This window comes from Watersipora subatra, chromosome 7 (assembly GCF_963576615.1).
Source record: "Watersipora subatra chromosome 7, tzWatSuba1.1, whole genome shotgun sequence".
Lineage (NCBI taxonomy): Eukaryota > Metazoa > Bryozoa > Gymnolaemata > Cheilostomatida > Watersiporidae > Watersipora > Watersipora subatra.
The window spans coordinates 46401709-46429635 of NC_088714.1; the positions used below are offsets into that span (position 1 = coordinate 46401709).

At 36.6% G+C, this 27927-nt stretch overlaps 2 protein-coding genes across 2 annotated transcripts in view; one reads left to right on the forward strand and one right to left on the reverse strand.

Annotated features, from left to right (window-relative positions):
• The window catches only part of LOC137400342 (tetratricopeptide repeat protein 27-like), a 50158-nt gene extending 38531 nt beyond the window's left edge, over positions 1–11627 (reverse strand). The window contains exons 1-4 of the mRNA XM_068086671.1: positions 11576–11627; positions 3802–3997; positions 2178–2304; positions 1936–2079 (exon numbers count right to left, since the gene is read on the reverse strand). Of these exons, the coding sequence (XP_067942772.1) occupies positions 1936–2079; positions 2178–2304; positions 3802–3950 (420 nt within the window). The 5' untranslated portion in view covers positions 3951–3997; positions 11576–11627. The remainder of the gene's footprint in view (positions 1–1935; positions 2080–2177; positions 2305–3801; positions 3998–11575) is intronic.
• A 147-nt stretch (positions 11628–11774) lies between these two features.
• On the forward strand, positions 11775–27367 carry LOC137399554 (prolyl hydroxylase EGLN3-like). Its single transcript, XM_068085726.1, has 7 exons — positions 11775–11993; positions 12720–12943; positions 14616–14821; positions 17374–17610; positions 18227–18346; positions 20036–20172; positions 26742–27367. Exons 2-7 carry the CDS (start codon positions 12733–12735, stop codon positions 26833–26835), a joined length of 1005 nt encoding a protein of 334 aa, XP_067941827.1. The 5' UTR covers positions 11775–11993; positions 12720–12732; the 3' UTR covers positions 26836–27367.
• Positions 27368–27927: the final 560 nt, after the last annotated feature.

A 27927-nucleotide genomic window follows, 5' to 3' on the forward strand; every position in this document is an offset into this window, starting at 1 on the left:
CCTAACATTGCTACCTTAAACAAAGGCTGTGAACTAGTTTCAACATGTAGACATGCTGGCAAATTCCTTTTAAGCAATTTTAAGACTTAACTTTTAAACTTCTGCATTGTTGAGGCTTTAAATCGTGTTGCTTGCTAATTTTAATCCTACGTATCAGTGGTGTATTTAGGTATTTTAAGACCTACGCTTTTATTTCCATCTATATATAAGTCGTTTTCAGTGCTAACAATTTTATCTGATGATTATTGCATGGCAATATGAAACTATTAGTAATAAAGTTGTTTTAAACTCAACTTTAACTTTCATTTTTACCCAATTTTACATCGCTCTATTTTAATATTGAGCACTTTCATGCAAGAGACTGTTCATACCGCATCTACTGTATATATATATATATATATATATATATATATATATTAATGAGGGTATCAATGTGATATATAATTAATGTAATATATATATTATTTATGGAATTTACGTTATTGGAGGTATACTGTTTGCATATGTATATATATTTCTCAAAGTATGTGGATATGTGTGTATGTCCCTCTGGCCCTCATTATATATAGTAGATATATATAATGATGGTATCAGATATGTATGTATATATCTGATACCCTCATTATATATAGATGTATATATATAATGATGGTATCAGATATGTATGTATATATCTGATACCCTCATTATATATAGATGTATATATATAATGATGGTATCAGATATGTATGTATATATCAGATACCATCATTATCGCATCAAGATCAAATGCACGGTGACCATTAAGACCACGTTAGCAAAGTCGTACCAATGAGCATTCATGTACTTATCTCTATATCCAAAGCTTGAGAGTGCATTTGTTATACTTACATTTATATTAATTAATACCGAAAATGAAACTACAATCATACAAATAAAGTAACCATTTCCTCTATAGAGAGTGAGAAATGATTTATTGGGTTCGTTTTTAGCAGAGAAAAGTTTGAACTGACTTATCTTAGGTGACTGAAATTAATTTTATCATCAAGGATCAAGCCTTGAATTAACAGTATAGATTTATGAAAGCATTCTATAACCATAGCAACATTTATCAATAACTATTGCCTCGTTTGTCTTGCAGTGAGCATAGCTAAGGCAAATAATTACAAAAGCAATGCGGTGAGGAGTTGGATGGACAGGATGCTTTAGCCTTCCGAAACCAAATAATATAACTAATTTCAGTGACAAGATGGACAGTTCTCTGTCAATTTATGAATTACGTCACAACGGGCTGCCCTCATTGGCAAATGTTTACCAAGAATAGTTTGACAAAAATCAAGCTTGAGACTTTGGCCAATCATCTTCCCTTGAACATCTTCAACTTGTCAATGTTATGGGTTAAATTATCAGAAACGCAACATGGACATTTAAAACTTCTAATTTTAAATTTTGTTCTTACTTTACTAACCTCATACATCCAAATAAAAGTAAGTGGACCACACAAAAGAAAAACAATGGTGGTAGACAAATGTTGAACAGCATTCCAGAACAAGTTGTCCGATGTGATCGTCGAAAAAAACTAGTGCAACAATATAATAACAATATAATACAACAATATAATAACAATATAATAATAATATAATACAACAATATAATAATAACATAATACAATATAATAATAATATAATAGAAAAATATAATAATAATATAATACAATATAATAATATAATACAACAATATAATAATATAAAACAACAATGTAATAATACAATACAACTTATAATAATAACAATATAATACAACAATATAATAACAATATAAAACAACAATGTAATAATACAATACAACTTATAATACATGTAATAACAATATAATACAATAATATAATAATAATCTATAATGTTTTACAACTTGAGGAAAGAGACAATGGTGTAACGATACGACAGTAATACTTACCGGTGACTTGCGCTCCATCTCTTCTTCGTGGCTCAGCAAATGCCTTGCAATAGACAACAACAATGGAAAGACAATCCCTTCATACACTGTCTCTCCATCAACTGCGAGCTGTGAAAGAGCATTTTTGTGTGCCTCCGCGTAGCCCTACAATTCACCACCAATAGTATACGTACCACCAAATAGTACCTGAGCTCAAGACACCACTAACTCAAGTAACTGGAACACGAAGAAGAAAAACATACTTTCTCATCAAGGGAGCAGATGCGTTGGAGTTTTTCTAGAGAGAAGTTTCCAGGACCAGTCCAGTTTTGTTCAACAAACAGCTGAAGGCTGGCTACTGCCACTGACAGCGTGACACCATCACTGTTCCTGTCAGAGGAGAAAAACACACAAATCAGCAATATAACTTATTAGTCACAGCTAGAAGGTTTGGACGCTGTGATATGAAACAGTCAAGTCATTATTTGAGCAGTTTTCTCTAAAAAGAGGTGATAACTCTTAGTTAAAACATCTTGAGCGCTGCTCTGGTACTTTTTATACTGACTTACACATTTGTCTGGCATATCTATTGTTTGTTAAGTTAAGATATACAAAATGAGACAGCATGGCCAAAGCAAGTAAGGAGAGCAAAACAAGACAAACGCTGAAAGGAAACAGACAGATTTCCTGTCTGCTTCCAAAACAGACAGGCTAGAGGTATAAGGAACGAAGCGATGCTATTTTTCATTACCGGAACAAAAGTCTCTACTTTAAATAGAATACTATAATTATATAAAACAGAAAGCATGTTTGTTGTATACTTGTAAGTATTTTAAACTTTTCAAACAAGATGAGTCCTTATAGAAATAGTCATATTGTCTCTCATTATCACTTTTTGAGGTTGCTTAAAATTTATCATTGGTTGCATTCACAATTTGATAGTCATTTTCAAATAATGGTTAATAAGCTAGTGACACTATCAGAATGACGCTTCTAATAAAACACAAATATTATATTTGTGCTTTAATAAATATTTGGTTTTAATACATGTTTTAATAACATATAATAAACAAAACACAAACACAATATTAACATTTGATTAGAAAAGATCACTCCATGATTATTATATGGTCTTCCGAGACCTATAATACTGGGGTACAGTTTTCCAAACTGTAAAAGTTCAGTTTTATTGTCAAAGCAGGCAGTCGGCAACTTATCCAATTTCTATTAAAATTGTAACTTGCAACATGCTATCAAGGAGTGTAATAAGTTAAATAGAGAGTAGCAGCTATGACAAATATACAACAGCAGCAGCGAGAATCGATGATGCATGTTAGCTTCTACTTAGTTCAGTTATCATGTTACAACTTTTGTGACTCATCAGGTTCACTGACATCCTAGCATTAAAACTATCATCTAGTCATGTGACTCATCAGGTTCACTGACATCCTAGCATTAAAACTATCATCTAGTCATGTGACTCATCAGGTTCACTGACATCCTAGCATTAAAACTATCATCTAGTCATGTGACTCATCAGGTTCACTAACTTCCTGGCATTAAAACTATCATCTAGTCATGTGACTCATCAGGTTCACTGACATCCTAGCATTAAAACTATCATCTAGTCATGTGACTCGTCAGGTTCACTGACATCCTAGCATTAAAACTATCATCTAGTCATGTGACTCATCAGGTTAACTAACTTCCTGGCATTAAAACTATCATCTAGTCATATTCTTCATCCTACTACACAGTTATGCATTTCCTTATACCCAACTTTTTACATTTCTAAAACCAGCTTCTTCAATAATTACGTGATGTTAACAATGAACCTCCATCTATCCGTAAGATCACCTTTTTAAGTCAGTAGGTAGAATTACATACCCAAGGGTTGCCCCATCTCCTTTTTCGGTTATACGATCTAGACAACAGCTGATGACTTGAGAAGCTTCAGATCCCTGGAGTGTTTCCAAGTAAGACTGTGAATTGGTGTTTTCACAATTTTCTGGCTTAGGCTGGTCAACCGAGTCCATTTTACTCAATAATTTGGGTTAGCTCCACAAATATAAGCCTACATCCCCTGTGTCAGAATATATATTAAAATGTAACAAGATTACCGCTGGTCAAGTTATGTTATGCTCCTTGAAACAAACCTATTGAACCTATCTGTAAGAGAGAAAAAGTGTTCTGACTTGCAAAATTTACTATAGAGAATTAATTTTTTAAATATTAAATTATCGCTGTGATAAAACAATCTTCCAATGGGTGTGAGCAATCAATAGAAGATTGAGTATGACCTCTGACCTCTGTCTGCTTAGTTTACTGCAAGCAGAGGCTGTACGTGTTTTCAAGAGTATTGATGTGCAAACAACAGCACTGAGACCAGTGACGAGGGAACCTTGATGGATGGAGACATGCCCAAATTGGGAGAGCAAATTAGGGTTTGATGCCATTGCCATCACCACCAGTGGCCTTTTTGGAAATTAAACCCCAACCTGTTGATTGCTGGTCAGGAGTTCTAGACCACTAGGCTACAGTTGCTCTTAGTTCTATTTTACAATAGAGTGACACTCACAAATACAACATGTAATACCGATGTATAAGCGGATTTAGAACACAAGCTCTTTAGTCTAGTGGCGGTAATCATAAAATTGAACTGCCGCAAAGTGAGCTTGTCAGCACTTTGCGATCTGGCAGCAAGTAAACTCGTGTCGAGTTGTCCCTCATGGCTGAAAACGAGCATATTCATATTAGATGTGATCAAAATGGAATGGTTTTATTTAGCAGTTTAAAGCTCAATACTTTGCGACAGATGAAACCTCAAATTTTGTTTAGGCAGCATACTGAAGCCGGTGTATTGCCAAAATTTGTGCTTCAGCAAAAGCTGGTCCGATCGATGCGGTTGATTATGCAAAGTATAAATACAGTAGACATTCCTACAACATAAATAATCCATTCCAAGAATGTTTGTCATAGGGAATTTACGTTATACGAACAATAAAATACATGAAATTTGCCTAATCCATTCAAAAACATTTTCTAACTCATTCTTTTGGCCAAAAAAACTAGACTTAACTTTTTAATCTGTTGGCTGTACCATAACTGCAGTATAATTGGTTTGCATCGACAACTTTTCTCCTTTTTCTTAACACTCTCACTCGTTTTATGGTTCATGATTGCGGTAATTTTACAGTAAGTTAACAACATTTTCGATGTCCATTTACAATGATTTTTTTATCCATTTTAGACAAAAAGGTCTATTCTGCAAAGTAAACCAAATAACAAATATTTTATACATCTACAATAAAGTTAAAAAAAATATTTTCACTATAATAAGAGCTGTGTTTACTTGCTCTTCGTCTATCTTTCTCTAGGGTGTCAAGGTCAGAATAAACTATATCATTCGACGATTCTCTAACTCGTGACATTCAAATTGGTAGACTGCCTTTAAAGGCGGTTGATCGCCTTTAAAGCCAATTACAGGATTATCGTTATTCAAATGAAATTTGAGAGCTTGAACTGATTTGACACTCTACGCTTTGTGAAATTTTTTACGTAGTACAAAGCAAAAACTTTGCATGATTTTTTACATCAGGTAGAATTTATGTTATAGGAGGTATACGTTATAGGAGTGTCTACTGTACCAACTTGCCAGTTTCAGTAGGTAGCCGGTTTCTTAATTTATAATGAGCGAAACCAAAGGGGGAGCATATTCTTTCAATGCTTGTACTTTGGTTGATTGCAATAAAAAATTTGATGTCTTGTGAGAAGATTGTACCAGTTACAGTTGTTACCTCGCAATTAATCCTGGTGCAGTGTACTAAATAAACTCATAGGTACTAACTTTAAAGGTCCTCCCATAGCATTGTACTACATTTGCAGTCACTCATCTCCATCATACTTGCTCATTCAGCGCAGAGGATTGTTAATAAAGTTGTCACACTCCCACGAACACACACACATCAAAACAAGAATCTCTGTCAAAACACTGATTTTTTCAAAGTTATGAAAAAGCCGTGATGTTTTTTTTGAAAAAAAATCATGATTTAAATCAACGATTTACATCATTGTTTTTTCATGTTCTCTAGAATCCAGAATCTATTTAAAGTAGATATTCAGAATGGTGTTCGAACGTTAATAGAGAAGCTAAACAGCTAAAGACTGTATTTTGAAGTTGAAAATTACTTAAAGCAGTCAGGTCCATCTATTGTCTTCTGATGTAATCGAGTAATACTCGACTTTAGATAAAAAGCCCCATGCATGGCTAGTAACTTTCTACTTGCTATATAAGTTTCCTTGGTAGCATCCTTCGTGCACTTCATGATGCCAACCTGATACCTTGCCACATGTACGCCCTACAAGTTGATGGTATTGACTTGCGGGATTGGGCTGATTTGTAAGGATCAGGTGAATGCTGTATGATTGGGTTGTGGAGCAGAGGCTACATCTACATCTGAGGTCACGGCAGTTGTGAGTAGTCACAGTAGGTACGATAAGTTGATGAAGCCAGGGTATTCAGTTGTGAAATAGTATATAAGTGATTGAAAAGGGAGATATAACCCTTCTTTGAGATTCTCACATATAAGTAACTTCTTTTCATACAACATGACACAGCTGATAAAACTGTAATTTTTTTGAAAATAGGCTCAAAATATTTTTGAGCATAGGCGGTAGTGGTTGTTCAAGAAGAGCATTTTTAGTACCCTTAAGCGAGCATGCAGGTGAGTTGTAGGAGAAGTGTCGGTGCTAGAGAAATGACAGTGCAGGAGGTGTCGGTACAGGAGAGGTTTCAGGGCAGGAAGGGTGAAGGTACCAAAGTGCAGGTGAGGTAAAGATATTCAATTTATTTATTATTCGTAAAAAGGCAGGTAGGAAATAAAAAGACAACAAACTGGTGGCGCAAAAAAGATTGCGTTGTGACACTGACGTGAGGTGGGTAAGTGTAGTTAGTGATGGAGTGTGGTTACCTCAAGCTAGTTTTTGGTTAGCATGATGGTGGCTCGCGGAAAAGGTTTGTTGAGGAGACCAAGTTGTATATGAAAAGTGCAGTCGTGAAAAAAGGCTAAGAAGGTTTCTGTGTGCAGAGCTTTGAATAGAGAGTATAGTAACAATAGGTACATAGATAGTAGTAAAAAGAGAATTTCCTCGAGATATGGAGCAGAAAGTACAAAACATATACGGAAAGAGTTTGCTACAATTGCAAGCATAGTAGTACTAAAATAAGGAGTTGTACCACCATTAAATCTTTCTCTTGTCAGATGAAAAGTCATCTATCCAACAACTGCCGAAATAGTTATAGTTGTGAGTTCGGATAGAAGCCGGGGTAGCAGCGGCGGTATGCATTTTTTAGCCGTAATAGCAGTTATGAGAGGTATGGTAGTCGAGAAGGCAGTAGAGACGGGTTTAGTGAGGTGCGAGTTAATAGTATGGAAGGTTATATGGGCTGAGACAGTTCTAGTAACGGAAGAGATAAATGGTAGTAGATCTGGAGACTACAATATGAACAGGTATGAAGGAGTAATAGCAATGAGAGAAGCAGACGGTATGAGAAGCAAGGCACGAGTAAATGTGAGGAAAGGTATGGCGATTATGGAAGTGGTAGAAATGTATCTTCTAGGAAATGTAGTGATAGTGAAGATAGATGCACAGCATAAGTGCAAGATTTTACCGCTCTAAAAAATAAGTATGATGAAAGCCAATGGCTAGACTGGAAAATTGTGCAGTGCTTAGAAGTGAACAGAGAGAATGTTCAGTTTAAGTTTGATACTGGAGTTGAGGTTTCATCGTTACCAAAAAACAGTGAGTAGATTACACTCGCAATTTGAGGAGCCATCAACTAATTTGGCAAAAATAGGTTGTGAGTTGAATGCAGTTGGTATGGCAGTAGTTCAATTGCAAAGCCAATACATGATTATGAAAGCTAAGTTGTATGCACTAAAAGATTGAGAACCAATTTTTTATTAAATTATCAATTTTAAATTTTTTTTTTAATTTTAAACTAGAAATTCCCCTGTCATACAGCCCACGACCAAAGTGATATTGGAAAAAAGAAAGGGTACTGATGGTTGAGAAATGCAATATTAGCAGTCAAATGGCACTGCAGTGCAATAGGATAACTGCAATGGTAGCTGTAATGTACTGAGTGTGGGTGTTATTGTATACAACAAACAGCAATAATGAAAGGAAAATATTATATGTTTATATCTCTCCCCCTGCAATAGGAGAAATGCAATATTAGAAGTAAAATGCACTGATATTATTAGAACAACCAATATTATTAATATAGTAATACAGTAATAATAAAAAACCAATGCACAATTTTGTTTACATCTCAAAATGTCATAGCTAACAATATCAAGAAGTTGTGATATTTATATAGATTTTTAGAAAATCTATTTAACAAAACTATTTAGAAAAAATAATAACAGTAACATATTGCCCATCATCGATGTTGTTAGTGTGACTATAACACTTCAATAGTCATCCAAACTTATAATTAAATATTGCAATAATCTCATAAGAATCGTTAGAAAAAAATATCATCGTCATTTCCTTTACTTTCACTGCTTTGGACATCAGTTAAGAATACGAAAGTACTCAAAAGTTTCCAAAATGTCAGTTACTTTGAAATCGGCAAAAAAAGAAATGATTATATTTCAGTACTTCTATGTTAATAACAGCAACCTTCGGCAATTCGACAATGCTATAGACTGGTGAAATGTGCATGTTATTTTTTCGTGAAATGCACACGACATAATGGTTCTATTCTCTGTCGCTCGGCGGTTCGTTTGCCGGTCTTAATTTTGATAAAAGCAAAGCTTGGCAAGTTTTAATAACGATTTTCAGCCAAATTAATCTGTTTATTTGTGTATAATCCGATCAGATGGGTAAGTTTTAAGATACTGTCGACAATTTATAAAGACTTGGTAACATATTTGAATATGTTTTTTTGTGTTTTGTATCGTAATTATACTTAAACGACTCTACATAAAAATGGTTAAATTTGTTGATGAGATTTCGGTGCAAGGGTTTGCGACGTTGTTGATGAATAATCTTCATGAGTTGTGTGCACATGCATTTATTATAAAACTCTCAAACATTCGCTCCGCTCATTTGGTCGTGGAATTATTGAGTTGTAAATGTGTTATGCAAGAGCGCTCTTGCGCCTGTTGAAAAGATTTACAGCTAGTTACATCGTTTTCGGCGGGTCCCATCACTAATCGATTAAGTTGTCATGTTTCAGATGTCAAATGCCAAAACCTGACAAATAAGTCGGACAGAGTGAAAGCTGTTGAAAAGTCTGTACAGGTCAAGAGAGTAGATCGGTGGAACCGATGGAAGTGGAGTGACGAATATAGAAATTGAAGTGATCGAAGAATAAATTGAAAACCAGCAAGAAGACAGCGGTGGAGAGAATAGTAGTCAAGGAATGACAGTCTAAAGGTCGAGTCGTGCGAAAAGACCTATGGGCCATGATGAGTAGAAGAGGGTATGTTCAGGAGTTGCCCTAGTCTTAGTGATGCATGCAGAGTTAGCAATATCTGTCACTGGCTGAAGAACCAAAAAGTTTATTTAGAACAGCCTACCATGCAGTTGGTAGTGCTTCTTACAGGAACCAAAAGAAGTGGTGAATGAAGAGTTAGGCGAAGAAGTGCAAACCAAGTCACAAAAGAATGTCAGATCTGCAAGTATCTTCAATAAAATAAGTTATGCTGGGAGGAGTGGGAGTGCAGGGAAAGTAGCTGAACCAGTAGGCATAATGGGAAAGGTATACGCTTTAGTTAAATAAGGTGTCCAGTGATGAAGTGTTAGACATAGATGATTATGAGCGAAATAGAGTTGAGAACGAGAGAAAGGATATACAGAGGAAGTTTGAAGAGGATATGGCTAGATTGAAAGCCAAGCGTGAGGCAGCAAAGTTGAAGAATGCCGAGAGGATGGATATAGAGCAGTTGACCAAAGTTTAAAGGAGCATCTTTAAACTGGAGGTGAAATTGCATCCTGTCATGGGCAGGCTGGAATAAGTAGGTCTGAACCTACTCTAACACTCAGGTTTCTGGTGCCATTTTCTGTGTGATCGGACACAGCCCAGAAGATGCATGCCCATGGGATGCCTATCACACCCACTTCTCCTAGTGAAAGCGTGACACAGATGAAAGAGACAGTTGCTCTGGTTGAGAAACCATTATTGACCCAGCCGTAAGGATCTAGGTTAGTCAGTAAAAATGGTGGTACCAGTGACGGTCACAGTAGCAGTCACGGTGGTGATGTGAGAAGTATCCGTGATGGCAGTAAAAAGAAAGATGACTTTGGCATTAGCCTGGACTCAAACGAGCCAGAATAATATCCTATAGAGAAGAACCTAACGATGTTGGGTAACAAGATGAGTTCCGTCATGAGCGATTAAGATATGTCATCACCAGTAATGGGCGAGTCAATATGTGCAGTTACATGTATGTCTTTATGGGCAGTCAATCAAATTCCTTAATAGTTTTGATGCTGCAAAAAACGAGGTTTTTGATTTGAAAATAGAGAAAAAGGGCACGCTGTATGATAAGGGTTGTGGGACCCAGGCTACATTGAGGTCTGGAATCACAGTAGTTGTGAGCGGTCACAGTAGGTACATCAAATTGGTGAAGTATACAAGTATAACAGTATATAAGTGAATAGAAAGTGAGTCGCACTTCTTTCTTTGAGACTACCACATGTACATAGCTTCTCTTAATACAACATTCGAATGCATCTTTTGATAAACCTCAATCAGATCTACCACCTTAAGTTATGCTCAAATACTTGTATCCTTTCTATGTCTTTGATGCTACTTGTAGGCAATGTGTATAAGCTTAAATGCTCTATCATCATTATAAAATATAACAATATTAGTCTATAGTTATTTTCAGTAATAGACCATATCATACTTTCTAACATTTTGTAAGCCACGTAGTCTTAGATCGGTCTACACTTAGTTTTGGTTTTTATGAACCTACATTACTGTGATTTTTCATTTTGTATTTCTACACTTCTTTAGTTCTAATTACTGTTTTTATGTACTGTAATTGCTTTGTCGTTGATGCTTCATAGTATGTTACGTTATTTTGTTAACGCATAAAAATGTAAGCTAATAAAGATACTGCAATGGATTCGTGCAGATGACCTGCAAGGCTTAGCTGCGCAAATCATCATTTTGTGATTCTGGGACTTATTATCCATTAGCTCGTTAGTAATTTTCAGGGGAAAAGGGACAAGCTCCTTCGTTTAGAAACGTACCAATTACGCAGCGAGAACGTGCCAGTGCTACCCTACGTAATTTTTTATTAATAGACACACCTTTGATAATCGCGATCAGACAGCTAGTAATCGATTTCATACAATAGTGGTCATGGGCGAATTTTACTTCAATATTGTATAGCGCATTAAAAACAGATTTTTAAGATGTCCCGATCGATTATTAGTGTCGCAAAAACCCATGGGCTAGGAAGGCCTGGTGATCAGTTCATGCAATATTTGTTTCTTCAAACATCAACCAATCAGCCCTCCCTTCTAAAAAATATCCTATTTTTGGTTAATACAACATCGTTGTCAGAAAAGCAAATAATCATCGTTGTGTGTCATCAAAATATCAATCTTTATTTAACCTAGTGCGACGGTTCATAAACACCTCATCCACTAATCCATTGTGGAGAATGAACAAAATCACGTGTGACGATTCCTCAAGTGAAAACAGGATACAACTAATATGATGTAGCCTGTGATTTTGAAGGGAAGAGAACGAGTAACCAAACGGCAACCAGCCGGCATACTAGTTATCACAAATAGTTTAGTAGCGAACACACTAGCGTTGTTTATGAGTAATAGTCACGTAGAATTACTTGCAGGAAAAGCACCGACCTAAGTCACGTACACTTAGATAACAGCTGTCTGTAAGCTGAGCAATATCAAGCCAATGCGTTGTGACACCGACGTTGATAAACACATTGTTTAAAAGCATATAAATTTGGTGCGATAGTGTTTACGAGCGCAAGAACGTGATCACGGAAACGCAAGTACCAGTCTGCCCAGAGCCCTCATCAGGCTTGGTAAGCAGTTGGATAGCATTAGCAGAAAGGGTATACATTACTTTAGTACTTTTAGTTTTTATTAGCTAGATTTTTTGCCTGTTTTGTAATTTGCTATTTTTAAACTTGACGATATTAAGTCACTAAAACCAGGATATAAAATATGCGTAAAAAGACTTCACACAGTTTCGATGTAAAAGATTTTTAATATTTTACATTTTTTAGCCTTTTGGTTGCCGATGCTGGTTTTGGTTGAGAAATTCTAATATAATTTAGAATGAGCATCTCACTATTGTCACTTTTAGAACAAGTTGTTGTAGTAAAATACTCACCAGATAGCATGAAGATATGTTGTATGATTGTAAATGTTTAAATAGAGTGTGTGTATGAGAACTGGGTTAACTTTGATGTATGGCTTTGAGAGAAAAATCAGCATGCAAAGTGTACCTACGCTGATGCATCAGAATGAGAGTGTTTAAGCAAGCACAAAAGCGAATGATCGCAGCAGTGCTTTGTTTAGGGTTTCTCTCTAAGGCAGTCATGTAATCAGAAGGCATCAATCAATACACTAAATTACAAACAAACTTGAAGTACTTGGGAATAAACTAACAGGGAACCGCTGTAATGTTAGTCCCTGCAGAGATAAATATGTACTGCATCTCTTGTAGGCACATTAATACCAAAGTTACTACACATTCATAATATATGCTGCACATAAAAAATCAATCAGTCCATAAATATTTACAGAACTCAGCCTACAATGAGTGAGGATGGTGAGAGGGTGTGTGTTGTGTGCCAGTCAAAAGATAAGCCCAAACTCTGTTCATCCTGCCAGTCGGTATCCTACTGTTGCAAAGAACATCAGGTGCAACATTGGAAGATACACAAAGCCAGTTGTGTTAAACCTAAGCCTGCTGATTTGGGAGCACTAGCTTCTGCCATGGCCACACTAGATGTATCACCTCACAGAGGTCAGTGTTGCATGTTCGCTCCCGCTATCAATGTTGCTTGCACTAAGAGGATGCCACCATTTCTGATAGTGAATGATGTTCACAAGTAGCCATTTTAACAATGGTTATGCCATCACAAATAGTCATTGTAATAGTGGTCATGTGACTTGGGAATGACAGCATATCAAGAGGAGTTTCCTCTATATTTAGTGAGACAGCACTTCAAACTACAAGCGTCTCCTGTCCTGAAGGTAGTTTTTGTGTTTATAAACATCGATTTAACCAGCGTTCTAATGTTTTTTTAATGTTAATTTCTATAACTAATCATGTGCAGGTGATATTCACTTTTTAAAAAGTCTGTTCTAGATAGTAATTTTTTAATTCAAAATGGTAATAATACCCAACGGTGTTTATACAAAAACTAACATAATTTCTCCTGATTTTAAAAAATTGTGGAAGGTAAAAGGTTTCAATAAGTTCAAAAATGGAGCTTGCTAGAGTCTATATACCAAAAAGTGAAGCATAAACTCACTTGTGTATGAACTCTATAATGTTTGCTCTCAGGCTGGATTTTGAAATGTGATCTGTACAATAAAACACACAAAGTCTGTTATCAATATAAGAATTGACTTGCTTAGCTGATAGCATCTTACCCTTATGAATGTCTGGTGACTGCTTTGCTCTGCTCTGCTTGCCTTGAGTTCACTCGAGGTATGTCCTAATCATCGGAGATGGGTCGGAGTCGGTAACCTACAGATAGCTTGACTGGGTTAAAGAACTTGCTGCGCTTCACTTACAATTGAGTAACGTCATATATGCATCTATTCGTACTGTCAGAACTTTGCTTCTGGTAGCTTGAGCACTTGCCGTGCAAATCTTAGAAAATGGCTTTGAACAAGATCTCTTCTGGAGATTCGGTTAAACACCAGGATTCTATGCTTTGGTCAGTATCACCAGCTGCGTAAGGTAAACAGCTTGTGAGAATTGGGGCCGATGTCATTTAAAAGTGGGCCTATCAGAGCTTGTATCGAAATGAGACACGCATCATGCAACCACTCTTTCACACAAGGCTCTGTGAGGAAGTCAGCTTCTGTTGGTGTCACGGAAGATCATGCAATGTCACATCATAGGCTTGAGACCTGAATTACTTATAGTTACAGAATGGGAGAGTAAAGCCTCATTTTGAATAGTTGAGACATGTTTCTCTTGAAAGTTGGTGCCGGTGAGAAAAGAACAATAGGGAGGCTGGAGTTCATTACCCACTCCTTGCAATTCATTTTCATCAATACTTTTTTTGACAAGTTATTTATGCAAAAAAGTGATGTTCGGTGTCCCAATTGTGTTTAATGTCATATAATCATTTTTTGAGTTGATATTTTGTGCTGAAACTGGTTCCGGTGAAGTCCAACAATTTGAAGATGCCTTTTTTCTCTCACCATAAATAATAGGTCAAGAAATTAGCTCACCAAAAATTCTGTTTAGTACAGGAGTAATTGCAGCTAGATCCGTATCCCTCCCTAACCTGACTAAAGACGACGAGGTCATCAAGGCTATCTGCATCTGACACTTTAGACATGAATTTTCTGTTTTCGCCCACTTCATTCGTTGTCATACCGCTTGATGATTGTTTCTTTTTTCAGGATTATTTGCCAAGTTTTTAAGGAATTGCATTATTGTTTCATTTCGTCTGTAGGGCAGAACGAAGCTGACCGTCCAAATAACCACTTGGCAGATGCTCAGACCATGAACAGAAACTTACCCCGTGATTTGCCACCCCATATTACTCACACTTGGATAATGAAGATGGCTGATACCCTTATCTCTTGTCTTAACAAGTATGGCATCGCTGTCGTGGACAAGTTGCTCGGCCTCGAGCTTGGCGAAAAGATTCTAGAAGAGGTAAGACCCAAATTTAGAAATCATAAATATGTGTGCTGGTTCCATAATGACAGCATGCCTCTATATGACAGCGTGGTTCTATTCATAATGGCTGCTTGCCTTTATAAGGGAAGCATGTTTCCATAAGAGCAGCTTCCATCCATGACAATACCATGCCTCCATAGCAATAACATGCTTCCATAAGAGGGATGTGCCTCCATAAAGGAACATGCCTCTATAAGGGAGCATGTGTTTATAATGGGAACCTGCTTCTATGAGGGGAGTATGCCTCCATAAGGATAGCATGCCTTTATATAAGGGGAGCATGCCTCTATAAGTATATCATGCTTCTATAAGGGGAGCATGCCTTCATAAGGGAGCATGTGTCTATAATGGGAGCATGCCTCCATAAGGAGAGCATGTCTCTATAAGGATAGTATGCAGCTATAAGGGGAATATGCCTCTATAAGGGGAACATGTCTCCTTAGGAAGCACATGTCTCTATAAGGGGAGTATGCCTTCATGAGGATAGCATGCCTCTATAAGGGGAGCATGCCAAATTGCCATCCATAAATATCATCATATTTTTTCTGCTGGCAGAGGAATAGGTAGTTGTGAAGCTGGTGCCAGACATTTCATTTTTGTTCATGTGCTATAGAGTTGGCAGTTCTGGCTTAATTTTATCACTGTTAGCCAAAATGTGATAGGTCATTATCTACGTGATCAGTATCAGCCGGACTTCCGTGCTTTACAAACTGTGAGACTTGTAAATATTCTATATAAAAATAGACAATTATGTCATTAATAACTTGTGTTTGCCATGGAATGTAGTTGGCTCACAGCTCATCTCTGATTGGGTTCATTTGTACCTAAAGGTGTCCAGCTAAGAGAACCATTCAATCCCATTGCTGCACAGGCTACGCAAGGTGGTGAGACCAGTCTAGTTTTGCTCAGGTCATGCGATAAGAGATAGTTCCTTCTTTTCTTTTAATTCGCGGCGAGATGGGCCAGCAGCTCACTACATCTACTTGGTTCTTTGGTTTATTAGGCACTTCAGCCAATGGCTGCAAGCACTTTGTAGTTTATAAATCATGTTTGAAATTCTATCTTTCGGACTTTTAAAGTTGAAAAAAGAGTAAAACATTACACTGATTTATTGCTGTATGATATAAGACATCGATCCACAATGCTCAATGTTTATATTAACAACATCTTTATGTCATTATTGGATCCACTCAGAGTCTAAGAGTTACCCACTCTTTGTAATATTTTACTAGTTAGTAGCTCTTCTGAAGATCTGTTAATCGATACCTCCATCATGCACAATGTACAGTAGCTATGAGTATATCACTGTTTCCATGAAGCGGTTAATTCACTATTTTGCGCCATTCGCAAAATGGAAATAGCAATAAATCTGCCTGTCAACCGAAGTTTGATACTCTCGAATTTCTATCAAAGGTTTCATACTTGCGAAAGATCGAAACGACACTTGTGGATGATACAAAACGAAAATTCCGCGCAAAATATTTTATTTCTAACAATTTCTATATTTCGGTCATTCCTATTTTAATTTCAGCAGTTCTAAACGAGACGGTATGACCTCTGGCATAGAAATTCTTATCTTTTTTAACAAAGTGCTCGTGTTAAAGGACAATATGCGAATGTCCATTGAAACACTTATCGCCTGGTAACTCAACGAGCGCACAACTCCAAATCATCCGCCCAATGGAAACTTAGCGAATGTTCAATGAATACCTGCGCCATTACCTGTGAATGATCACAGGTGATGGCGAGCCTAAAAAATACCATAAGTAGCAGCTTGTAGCATTTTAGTTGCACATTCAAAAATTGAAAACAGCTCTAATTTAAATTTTTTGTTGTATACTCAATTCAAATGTGTACTGGTGGGCATTTCAATATTCCATCACACTAAGGACAGACCAAGGGAGATGAATCCATAATCTCACCAAGGGAGATGAATCCATAATCAGCTTGAAAACAACTCCAAGCATGAAGATGTTATTGCTGTAAAAAGTCGTTAAAATATTTGTGTCACACTTCCTTCAAAGAAGCTTTCTCATGTTTATCGAATATTTAGCTGTATCATGTCTAGCTTTAGCGCATCCACTTATTGCATTTTGTGTGATTATACTGTTCGGTATTTGTAGGTAATGTACATGTACTTTCAAGCATGCTCTCTTTGGTACCTTCTGTGCCAATCGAAATCATTTTTATTATTATTTAAGTTGCAGCAGACGTGAAAAGAATGTTTACAAAGAACTATTTTCAAATAGTCCCTTTACGTCAGTATTAGCCTCAAAATCTTTTAAATGTTTGACTTCCGGGCAAGAGATACAGGGGATCTGTAAGAAACAGGTGTCAACTGTACTTTTCCATTGACAAAGAGTATCATATTAAGTCAGCTGCCTCATTGAGGTCATGCGTGTCACCATGTTAGTCTTTAATCTCCCCCACCCAGTTGCATGTTTTATATCTGAAAATGACAAGATTCTGGCAAGTTTCCAATGTAGCAGTTTTAGTGTGACCTTGACCCTTTAGAGTTTGCTCTGTAGGCGATGCTGCTGCATGACAGACATCTTATGCATGACGGGCAGACGATAGCGCCAACCGCTGAGGGAGAATCATCGGAAGGACAGACTCGGACCAAGTACCGACTCGATAAGATATCATGGGTGGACGGTTTGGAGGAAGACTGCCTCAACATTGGCACTCTCGTCACCCTTATAGACTCTATAATGCAGCATGTCGGAGCTAAACTGACTCAATATAACGTTAAGGGGCGTACTAAGGTAGAGAACAGCTCTAAGGCTACAATTTCAGTCGGAGTTATGTCTCATACGAATAATAAGTGGTTCGTGAACAAATGGACACTGGTCATTCATGATGACTATTCAGCATTGTTTTCCACTGAAGTATTTATGTGGGTCAATGATCTATGTCAGTGTTCGGGTAGTTTGTTTGCATCGCAGTCAGTTTCTATTTTTAAACTGGTTATCAGTAACGATTGAATCATCATTTCGGATGCCTCTGTTAGGTTAGCTTACAGTGCTAGTTGCGTAACCAACTAATATACTGGAGGAGAGGTGTTTGTGACATGAATATGTGAAGCAATCCCTCTAAGACTGCAGAGGTTGTGCATGTTTTTAAAGAGCTCTTGGCTGGGTGTTTAAGTCTAGTAGCAAGGGAACATCAACGACTATAGACATGTTTAGTTGAGGGCAATTCAAGGTTGAATATCATTCTTGTCAACACCAGGGACCTATTTCGGGAATTGAAAATTACTCGCAGTCAGGCGCTCTAGACCACTAGGCCATGCCTGCTCTCATGACTTGATTAGTGCTATTTGAAGCATGTCACCTGCAATATATGTCAGCTCCATCTAGACATATCTGGCTGATTTTTCAGGCGATGGTTGCATGCTACCCAGGTAGGGGATCAAACTATATGACACACGTAGACAACCCTATGCGAGATGGTCGACTCATTACTTGTATTTACTATCTTAATAAGAACTGGAACTGCAGTGTAAGTATGTACTTAACTCGCCAATCGTCTCTCATCGACTAGGAGTAAGTCATTAGACTGATTGTTGTTGTATAAGCTAATACGATACCATTCATCGCGGCCATCTGTGAACTTATAAATTAGAAATATGTTTGCCATAAGTAAGAGGGTTAATATAATCTTCATTCTTTTGGGGATTCTTAGTTCATTAAACGCGCAATTATTTGCTGGTTGAGCAGATGACTCCAAGATACACTTTACTTGTCTAATTTGAAAGTGTGTGCAAACAAATTCATTCTTTTAAATATTTTAGTTCATAAAACACGCAATTATTTGCTATTTGAGCAGATGACTCCAAGGTACACTGTACTTGCCTAATTTGGCTACGAAGGCTACTTTGGTCATGTGTCTATCCGTCTGATGGCCTGCATGCTACGAAAGGCACACGATCACAGTAGATGTTATTTCTCTAGGGACAGTCATCGGAGTTGAGCTAATAGTGTAGCAATCACTGTGTTTCCATTTCTTGTGTACGTGCGATAAGTGTTTTATTAGACATTCACAAGTTTCGGATTAGCGCGGGCACTTTGTTACAGAAGATAAGGACTTGTACGTCAGAGGTTATAGCGGCGCTTTCGGAACTGCTCAAATGGAAATAAGAAAGACTGAAATGAGAAAATTGTTTAAAATGGAATAGCTTGCACCAGGGATCGCTAAACATATTATGGAAATGTTTACTTTTCCATATCCATAAACATAAATATTTCCATAATTTTATGGAAATGGATATGGAAATTTTATTTTAGAAATATGGAAATGTTATGGAAATGGAAATAATATGGAAATGAATTATGGAAATGTTATGGAAATGGAAAAAATATGGAAATGAATTATGGAAATGTTATGGAAATGAAAATAATATGGAAATAAATTATGGAAATGTTATGAAAATGGAAAAAACTATGGAAATGAATTATGGAAATGTTATGGAAATGGAAATAAATTATGGAAATGTTATGGAAATAGAAATATTATGGAAATAAATTATGGAAATGGAAATAAATTATGGAAATGTTATGAAAATGGAAAAAACTATGGAAATGAATTATGGAAATGTTATGGAAATGGAAATAAATTATGGAAATGTTATGGAAATAGAAATATTATGGAAATAAATTATGGAAATGGAAATAAATTATGGAAATGTTATGGAAATGGAAATAAATTATGAAAATGTTATGGAAATGAATTATGGAAATATTATGGAAATATTATGGAAATGGAAATTGTGACAAACACGTCATCCCTGGCTTGCACGTTATTTTCTTGCGCGCCATTTGAAGTGCCGTATCCATCTTTCTCAAACATGAAACATTTGATAAAAAATTTTGGAGTAACAAAACTCGCTTGACTTGTCGATTTTTGGTGTTTCCATTTTGCTGATGACACAAACTTGCAGATGAACGGCGTCATGGAAACATAGTGATAGCCTTTCTAGTCAGCGCTGTCGGTCATAAACAGCGACTGTTTTCTCTTTGTTACATTTAAGCATGATGTAATATCTCTACTGCCTCTTATCTCTGCCCCGGTTGAACTTCTGCCTAGCCTACCCACTTAAAAATTTATTTTTAGAAGATTTGTCTAAATATAGGCAATGTTTACCAAGTAATTGTAGCTTGTGTAGCCTTAGTATAAATGCGTTTGTCACAGGTTGATGGGGGTATGTTAAAGATATATCCCCAAGGCACAAGTACGGTCGCTCAAATAGAGCCTATCATGGACAGGCTTGCCGTCTTCTGGTCAGATTCCCGAAATCCGCACGAAGTTATGCCATCTTATAAAACAAGGTTGGTAGACGTTGTCATTGTTATTCTTTCTTCTCGTATCGCTGCTACCGCAGCAGAACTCAGTCAAGTCATGGAACAGCGATAAAAATCTTTCTCTCTAGTCTGTATGTTGTGTTTATTCAGCAAGTTGAAGGCCTTGTAATCTTTCAACTACTGCCATCGTAGAAGTTGCTAGAACTAGCAGATTTTACATGGCATGAGCCATTAATAAATTTTGAAAGAGTTTTGTTACTTGGATTTAGTGGTTTTTATTGTAACTGTTAAGCACTGTAGGTCAAAACTTGTTAGGTTGTTATTTATCATAATATTTGGATATTACGATAAATATTTTATGATACCAACTTCTACCTGAGCATAATATCTGGAAATTATGATAAAATCGCTATTACAAAACAAAATTAACACGTGGTCGTCGGTCGACAATGTTATCTTATAGATTAAAGAACAACAGTGCATGGCAGTTTTCTTTTAATCTGTAGAGTAACCCACTAGTGCCGTGACAAATCAGGCCCAAGCAAAATGGCGTCGGCCTTTGTATTATTCCAGAAATTGTTCTCATCATTGCGCGATAAGTAGCTGCCTTAGCCCTTACCATACCATACACTAGCAGACCATACACTAGCAGACCATACACTAGCGGACCATACACTAGCAGACCATACACTAGCGGACCATACACTAGCGGACCATACACTAGCGGACCATACACTAGCGGACCATACACTAGCGGACCATACACTAGCGGACCATACACTAGCGGACCATACACTAGCGGACCATGCACTAGCGGACCATACACTAGCGGACCATACACTAGCGGACCATACACTAGCGGACCATACACTAGCGGACCATACACTAGCGGACCATACACTAGCGGACCATACACTAGCGGACCATACACTAGCGGACCATACACTAGCAGACCATACACTAGCGGACCATACACTAGCGGACCATACACTAGCAGACCATACACTAGCGGACCATACACTAGCGGACCATACACTAGCGGACCATACACTAGCGGACCATACACTAGCGGACCATACACTAGCCGACCATACACTAGCGGACCATACACTAGCGGACCATACACTAGCCGACCATACACTAGCGGACCATACACTAGCCGTATATCTACTAGTAATGCTGCTAGTTGCATGCGCAAGTTAACAGAAGATAAGGTGTTACTGGAAGTCTGTCTGAAGGATGTAATGTGTTGAAAATCATTGTGAATAGTGAGTAAGCGGGTGGTTTGTGAAAACTTCTCGACAAAAAATCATCTAAGTTTACTTTCCGCCATTATTAATTTTTATGCATAAAAAGGATGTTAGTATAAATGCATAAAAATATGTTTTCTGCTCATTTGAGGAGATGATCCTTTGGTCGAAAGTGTGCGTAAGTATTTAGCTGTAGGTACTTTTTGTGTACTGCAATGGGAGCTGAACCAATGTTGCAGCTTTTTACTCATAAGAAATTATATGTTATACAAATACATTATCACGGTACAGCCATTTTATGTCAGAGTTATGTTCCCATGAAGATTTGCGATTCAAGTTCCTGCTAAAATCAAGATTAGTTTGTGCTTGTTTTTGTACGCGTCCGGTTAGCCAAGATGAAACATGGTCCAGTAGACACTCCTATAATGTAAACCTCCTATATTGTATATTCAACTTAAATGTTGACTTGCAACAAAATTCACATTACAGTTGTTTGGTATCAAAAGATTCACCATGTTTTACTCTGTTGTGTTGTAAGTGAAAAATATGTGGAAATGTGATTAAAAGCTCAAAAACGAACAGTTAATCGCAGCCATCATGAAAACGCCGTAGTGTGGAATCTCTTTATTTAGATGACATACTCAAACATTTTGGTTATTGTTTTGACGAAAGGCCAATAAAAGGCTAAATATAAAACGTCTCGTAGCACTAGTTTATTACAAACATTTCGGGTTTTACCGAAAAGCTTGTATCAAATATAGATGCTCGCTACTTTACAGTTTTGTTTCGGCTTGGTCTAATCATCTAGTCGTAATCTGATCATGTGACCCATACTTCCTGCCAAACAGCGCGAATAATTTCTGCAGCATTTTTCGATTATCACATGCGACCAACAGGCTCGTCATGTTTATCAGACAATGATATGCGATCCTTCAAGCTATGGTTAAAAAATTAAACGAATTTTCATAGTAGGCTATAAAATATCAGTGCTGAAAGTGACAGCATTACAATGACGATAAAATAGACACGTAAGAACAATAGACATGGTTTCATTGAATGCGTGAAGTATATTTGTGAAAATATTTCAACGAATGAGGTTGCGTGAAAGTGTAAACAGAAGCCATCTTGTACAACCACGTCCCATTTGAGCCGTTTTGGAAAGAGAATCCAAACTACGGCGGTCTCGTGTGGCTGCGATTAACTGTTCGTTTTTCAGCTTCTAAGAGCTTGTAATCATATTTCCACACATTTGGCACCTACAACACAACATATTAAGACATGGTGAATCTTTTGATACCAAATAACTGTAATGTGAATTTTGTTGCAGGTCAACCTTTAATGTAAAAAATTTATGTAAGGTTTTTACTTTAATAACTTTATATTACGTAAAGATTCCATGTAACATAAAGCATCAATTAGACGAAAGTTGTCGAATTCAATTTGAATAAAGAGATTTGTATAGTTGGACTTGAAATATCATTTCTCTCTTGCCTCATTCCGGAGAGAACATGATGAATAGGGTGACAGTGCGTGTTCCAGCTAACTTTACGTAAAATTATCGTAATCATGAACCCTGAACCAAGTGAAAGTGGTAAGAAAAAATAGAATACCACAGTTACTGTACCATCAATAAACAAGTCAAGTTTAGTTTTTTTTCTTATTTAAAGAGCCAAAGGTGTGAGTTTGGGACGGCCTTGGAATGGACTCAGTGATTTGCACGTATTTTACTGTTTGTATAACGTAAAATTCCTATGGCGCAAACGTTCTCGGAACAAATTATTTACATTGTAGGAGTGTCTACCGTGTATAATTTGAAAGCATTGGCATTCTGGTAAAATTTTATGATAGCAGCACCTGATAGTAGCCCGAGTTCAAAGAGCGCTTACTAGCAATGCTATACGCTTGTCTTATCTCTCCGTATCACATTTGCTCTTACAGTATGGCCTGATGGGTCTTTTGAACTGAAGCCAGCAGGTATGTGTTGTGGTTAGTCCAATATGATGTTGCTACTAAAATGTTCACTTTCCATATACAGTCAAACATGGATAACTCAAACTTCACGGGACCGAGCGAAAGTGTTTGAGTTATCAGAGCGTTCGAGTTATCAGAGCACTGTCACAAGTGCATGCATTTAACAGAAGATACATGTACATATACAAACTATGTATGAAGCAAAATCATAGATTGCTTGTTACAGGTTATAGGGCCCCTCATGTAAAGTTTCAAAAGTATTTATCAGGAAGTAAAGATATTTTTCTATTACTTGAGATTTGTTTGTTGTTTTAGGTAATGTACTGCCATGAGGTTTTCAGATTAAAATTGGCAAAACTTGATCGTCGTCGAAACACTCAGAAAAAAGTCCATCCTTTTCTTCTGAGCGTTTTAACAGGAATCAATTTTGCCAATTTTAATCTTAAAACATCTTGGCAGTTACATCACCTAAAACTACAAACAAATCTTAGCTGACAGAAAGTATCTAAATTTTCGGATAATTTTTAAAACTTCACACTAGTAAACATTTACAACCAATCCAAAAACGCATGCTTCACATCTGAGTAGTTGTTTCATTTAAAAAACCTATCGAGTGTAGTCTGTGAAAAGGTGTGTTATCCTTATATATCCACATATAATCACTCTTACAATATGCATTTTGCATGTTGTGTCGATCTTTATTAAATTTTTATCGCTAATACTTTTTAACGTTTTTAGTTTGGCCGTAACTTAGCTGACGTGTTAGCGACCCCATTAATCAGGTTTTATACGGTCTCCTAATTGGTTCCATTATACGGTACGGGGAAATATATGTACACTATATACCTATAGGGAGCACTTTACTCGCTAGGAAGGCAGAGTAGCCGTAGCTCCGCGATTAATGTAAATTCCTTCGGATTTAAACAAACCAAAGTTTGTTGTAAGTTTGTTCCTTCGGCAAAAATCTGTTTGAGTTAACCGTGTTAAGTTCGAGTTAAATAAAGCAATTTATTATTGCGTAGGAACGGACCAAAGAATCCGTTCGAGTTAACCATGTGTTCGAAATATCCGTGGCCGAGTTATTCATGTTTGACTGTATATGGATTATGAATTATGGATTGAAAGCTATACCTGTGTGGTATGAGTCGAGGGGACGTAATTACGGTAGGCAGTCATAATCTATGCTGTTACCACAATTATAGTCGTCCTCGCTACTCCGCTGCTCACCTTTCGCGGTTTCAATACTTTGCGGTTAAAAAATGTTCGTTAATAAATTAAAAAGAAATTGAATTGAAAAAATACCTTGAAAAAATAAAATACATAAATATACATACAAAAAACTTTAGAAACATGTGACTTCTTCCTTCTCACAATGAATCCAATTAATCTCAAGTACAAATATTCAGACTATGCCTGGACTAAAGTTGAAATATGCACTGGAAATCAATCAAGATAACTTCAATTTATTCACTTATATAGGAAATAAATACAATATGTTTAGAAAGCAGTTTAAGTGTTCTGTTGCTAAAATTTGGCTCATATGCTTTAAAAATTAGTTTCTATTTTTTGGATTTTCACTTATCGCGGGGATGCCAGTCCCCATTAACATTGAGAAGTGAGACATGGCTGTACACGCACATCTGTCCTTTTAGCTGTCAACACGCATCCATCATGAGCTATTAGCGACTGCCTAACAAGGCACCAACTGTTTAGAATTCAATTTTTATATAATTTTACATGATATATAAACATAGTGAGCTGAACATTAAGATGATCAGTTATAATATCCTGTACCAGGTGTTCCAGGTGACATTTGCAACAAAAACCTGCTAAAAATGTTATTACTGGACAGCATTAGACATGGTTGACCTCGAAAATAAATTTTCCCATCTAGAAGTTGTTGGGTTGCATTATAGTTAAGGATATTATATCGTATGTGAAATATGCTTCGAGCGAGTATTAAACTTATGATTCCTCGAGTAAAGGATTAATAAGCTTAACCAAAACAAGGGTCAACGCTGTTTTTGGTTTGAAAGACTGAATTTATCGATAGTAAATCAGTATTCCAATTGGTTAAACCACAGTTTTACATGTAATGTAAATCACATGTTAAATTTGGTAAATTAAATGCTTGGGCGTAAAGATCAATAAGTTGATACAGATATAATGTCATCTATTCTATTCAATATTTGAGACTAGCAGTAAGCTCAATGATGCCCGGGATCTCTTTCATTTTTAGCCAGATCGTCTGCAGACTAAAAATGGTGACATTTTGAATTTGGAGGCTGGTTCTCAGGATCCAGGCAGAGTTTCGAAACGAAATATTTTGTCGACCTGACATATATGCGTGCGGTTTTTGAATAAAATCGGCCAAAAAATGTGGCATCACACTGCGTTTACGCAGACAAACGGACAGATAAACAAACAGACAGATAGACAAACAGACAGATAAACAATGACCGAATGAGATTTATTAATATCGATTATAGAATATTGGTACTCAGTTCTTCCTGTGAGTTTCTTTGCTGCACCCGCTAGTTATTGGCAATAGATTTATCTGCCCTTCATTCTAGCTTGTTAGTCGCATTTTTATGTGCATTCGTTATTCTGTACGGATTACATTACTGATGTACACACTTATGTATGTACATTCCTTTTTAAAGATGAGCTTGCATAAAATTTTAGTAAATTTTATCAGAAAGTATCAGTATTTTTCTATAATTTGTGATTGTTTTTGATGTTTGAGGTGATATGACTGCCAGGATGTTTCAGGATTAAAATCGACAATACTTGATTGCGGTGAGAACGGTCAGGAAAAAATGTGTACGAAATGATGTCACTAGTTGTTATCATTACTATAGTTAATATCGGCTATTGCATAGAAGTTGCAGCGTTGCAGGTCTCTAGTCTGTCGATTTCTTTGCAGCTATAGACGTCATAATTGCTCTGAGCGATTTAACTGCGTTTTGTCAATTCTAATTTTGAAACAACCTGGCAGTCAGATAACCTCAAACGTCAAAAAGGTCACAAATGATATAAAAGGGATACTTTCTAATAAAATTTATTAAGATATTTTTGCAATTTCATTTTTATAAAACCTTTTAAATAATTCTTCACATAAGGAAATCTGTTGAAGCTCAATTGTTACCTATACTTTGTTTCAAGCATGACACCAAAGAATTGTTGCACTAGGCTGTTTTTAACATTAATGTATGACAAATTTTGTGTATCTGTCTGTTTGTCCGTGTAAATGAAAATGGCAGGAAAATACCGAGACTTCTAGATAAAGTCTACAAACACTTTGTGTAAGTTCCTTAACATTGTTCTAGGTCAAGGTCAATTCAATATCATGATTCACTAATGTCTTTTTAATAGATTCGCTGTGACAACATGGTATTTCGACTTGAATGAAAGAACTCAGGCTATGAAAGAACAATTACAAAAACAGAAACTAAAGGAGGCGAGATGAGCTCTTCTAGTCTGTTTTTGGAGAATCTCTGAGAGAGTCACTAGTATGCATGATATTGCTTCCCTATCACAACCCACAATAACAGCATTTGTATGGGTGCTCAGTCTATCATCCAGCATTCTCCTTATACCTAGCATGAGTGCTAGACTATTTTCTGCTCTGTATGGTTATAATCAATCGCATCGTAACCATAGGTTTTCGGTTTTCGCCGGCTTCTGCTTTTATTCCCATATCTTTGTGATGAATACCAGTATGCTACACTCAGTCCAGTGCTATATTGTTTCATATTACATTATTTTAAATATAATATTTATCTTGTTATTTTCTTAAATAACGCGGAATTGATTTTTATGTTTTGTTACGACTGTGCTTGTCTGCCAGTACGCAATGACATATCTCGTGTTTTTGTTAAGTTTTGAAGGCGTAGAGAATGAAAATTTACAATCCCTTGATCAGAGGACGCGTGACTGGATGGTAAATGTTTATTTATTACATATGTAGATGAAATAAAGATACAGGCAATGCTAGGAAACGTATAATGAGTTCTTGTCAAGGGAAATATCTGTTAAGGTGATTTGCCAAGTTGTATTCATTGCATGATAACTATGAACCAACGCTGTCTATATAGCACAGGCTACACATCTGTGTTAAGACTACCAGAACTAGAGTAAGACCATCCAACGAGAAGTTACGAGTGAACTCAAAATGTCTGATTAAAGACGATTGTGTACAGCAGAAGAAAGACGACTGTCTACAGCCAATTAAAAACGACTGTGACCATATGCTTACATTAGATTATAGGATGGAGCTTGTGCAGTAACTGCATAATTCATATTTACTGATCATTCGACGATATGTTACTGAAACCCAAATATCAAAGGAAATGAACCAGCCAATGAATATCCTAGCATGACACAAGTTCACAAACTGCAAGTCATGGCTCAATTATGTCCTAGTTGGTGATAGTCATCTCTTAACAATAAATAAAATCTATTTTAGCTGCATGGCGCACCCAACATGAGCCAGCATTGGTTGATTAAAACCAAAACAGTTTATTAAACCTATTAGCACATTTATCATCGTCATGTATGG

What these genes read in the sequence shown, in the direction of transcription:
- LOC137399554 (XM_068085726.1), top strand. Translation starts at nt 12,733, where the DNA reads ATGAGTGAGGATGGTGAGAGGGTGTGTGTTGTGTGCCAGTCAAAAGAT. An exon ending in AGATGTATCACCTCACAGAG is followed by an intron (nt 12,944 to 14,615) that starts GTCAGTGTTGCA and finishes TTTCGTCTGTAG; the next exon opens with GGCAGAACGAAGCTGACCGT. An exon ending in ATAAGAACTGGAACTGCAGT is followed by an intron (nt 18,347 to 20,035) that starts GTAAGTATGTAC and finishes CGTTTGTCACAG; the next exon opens with GTTGATGGGGGTATGTTAAA.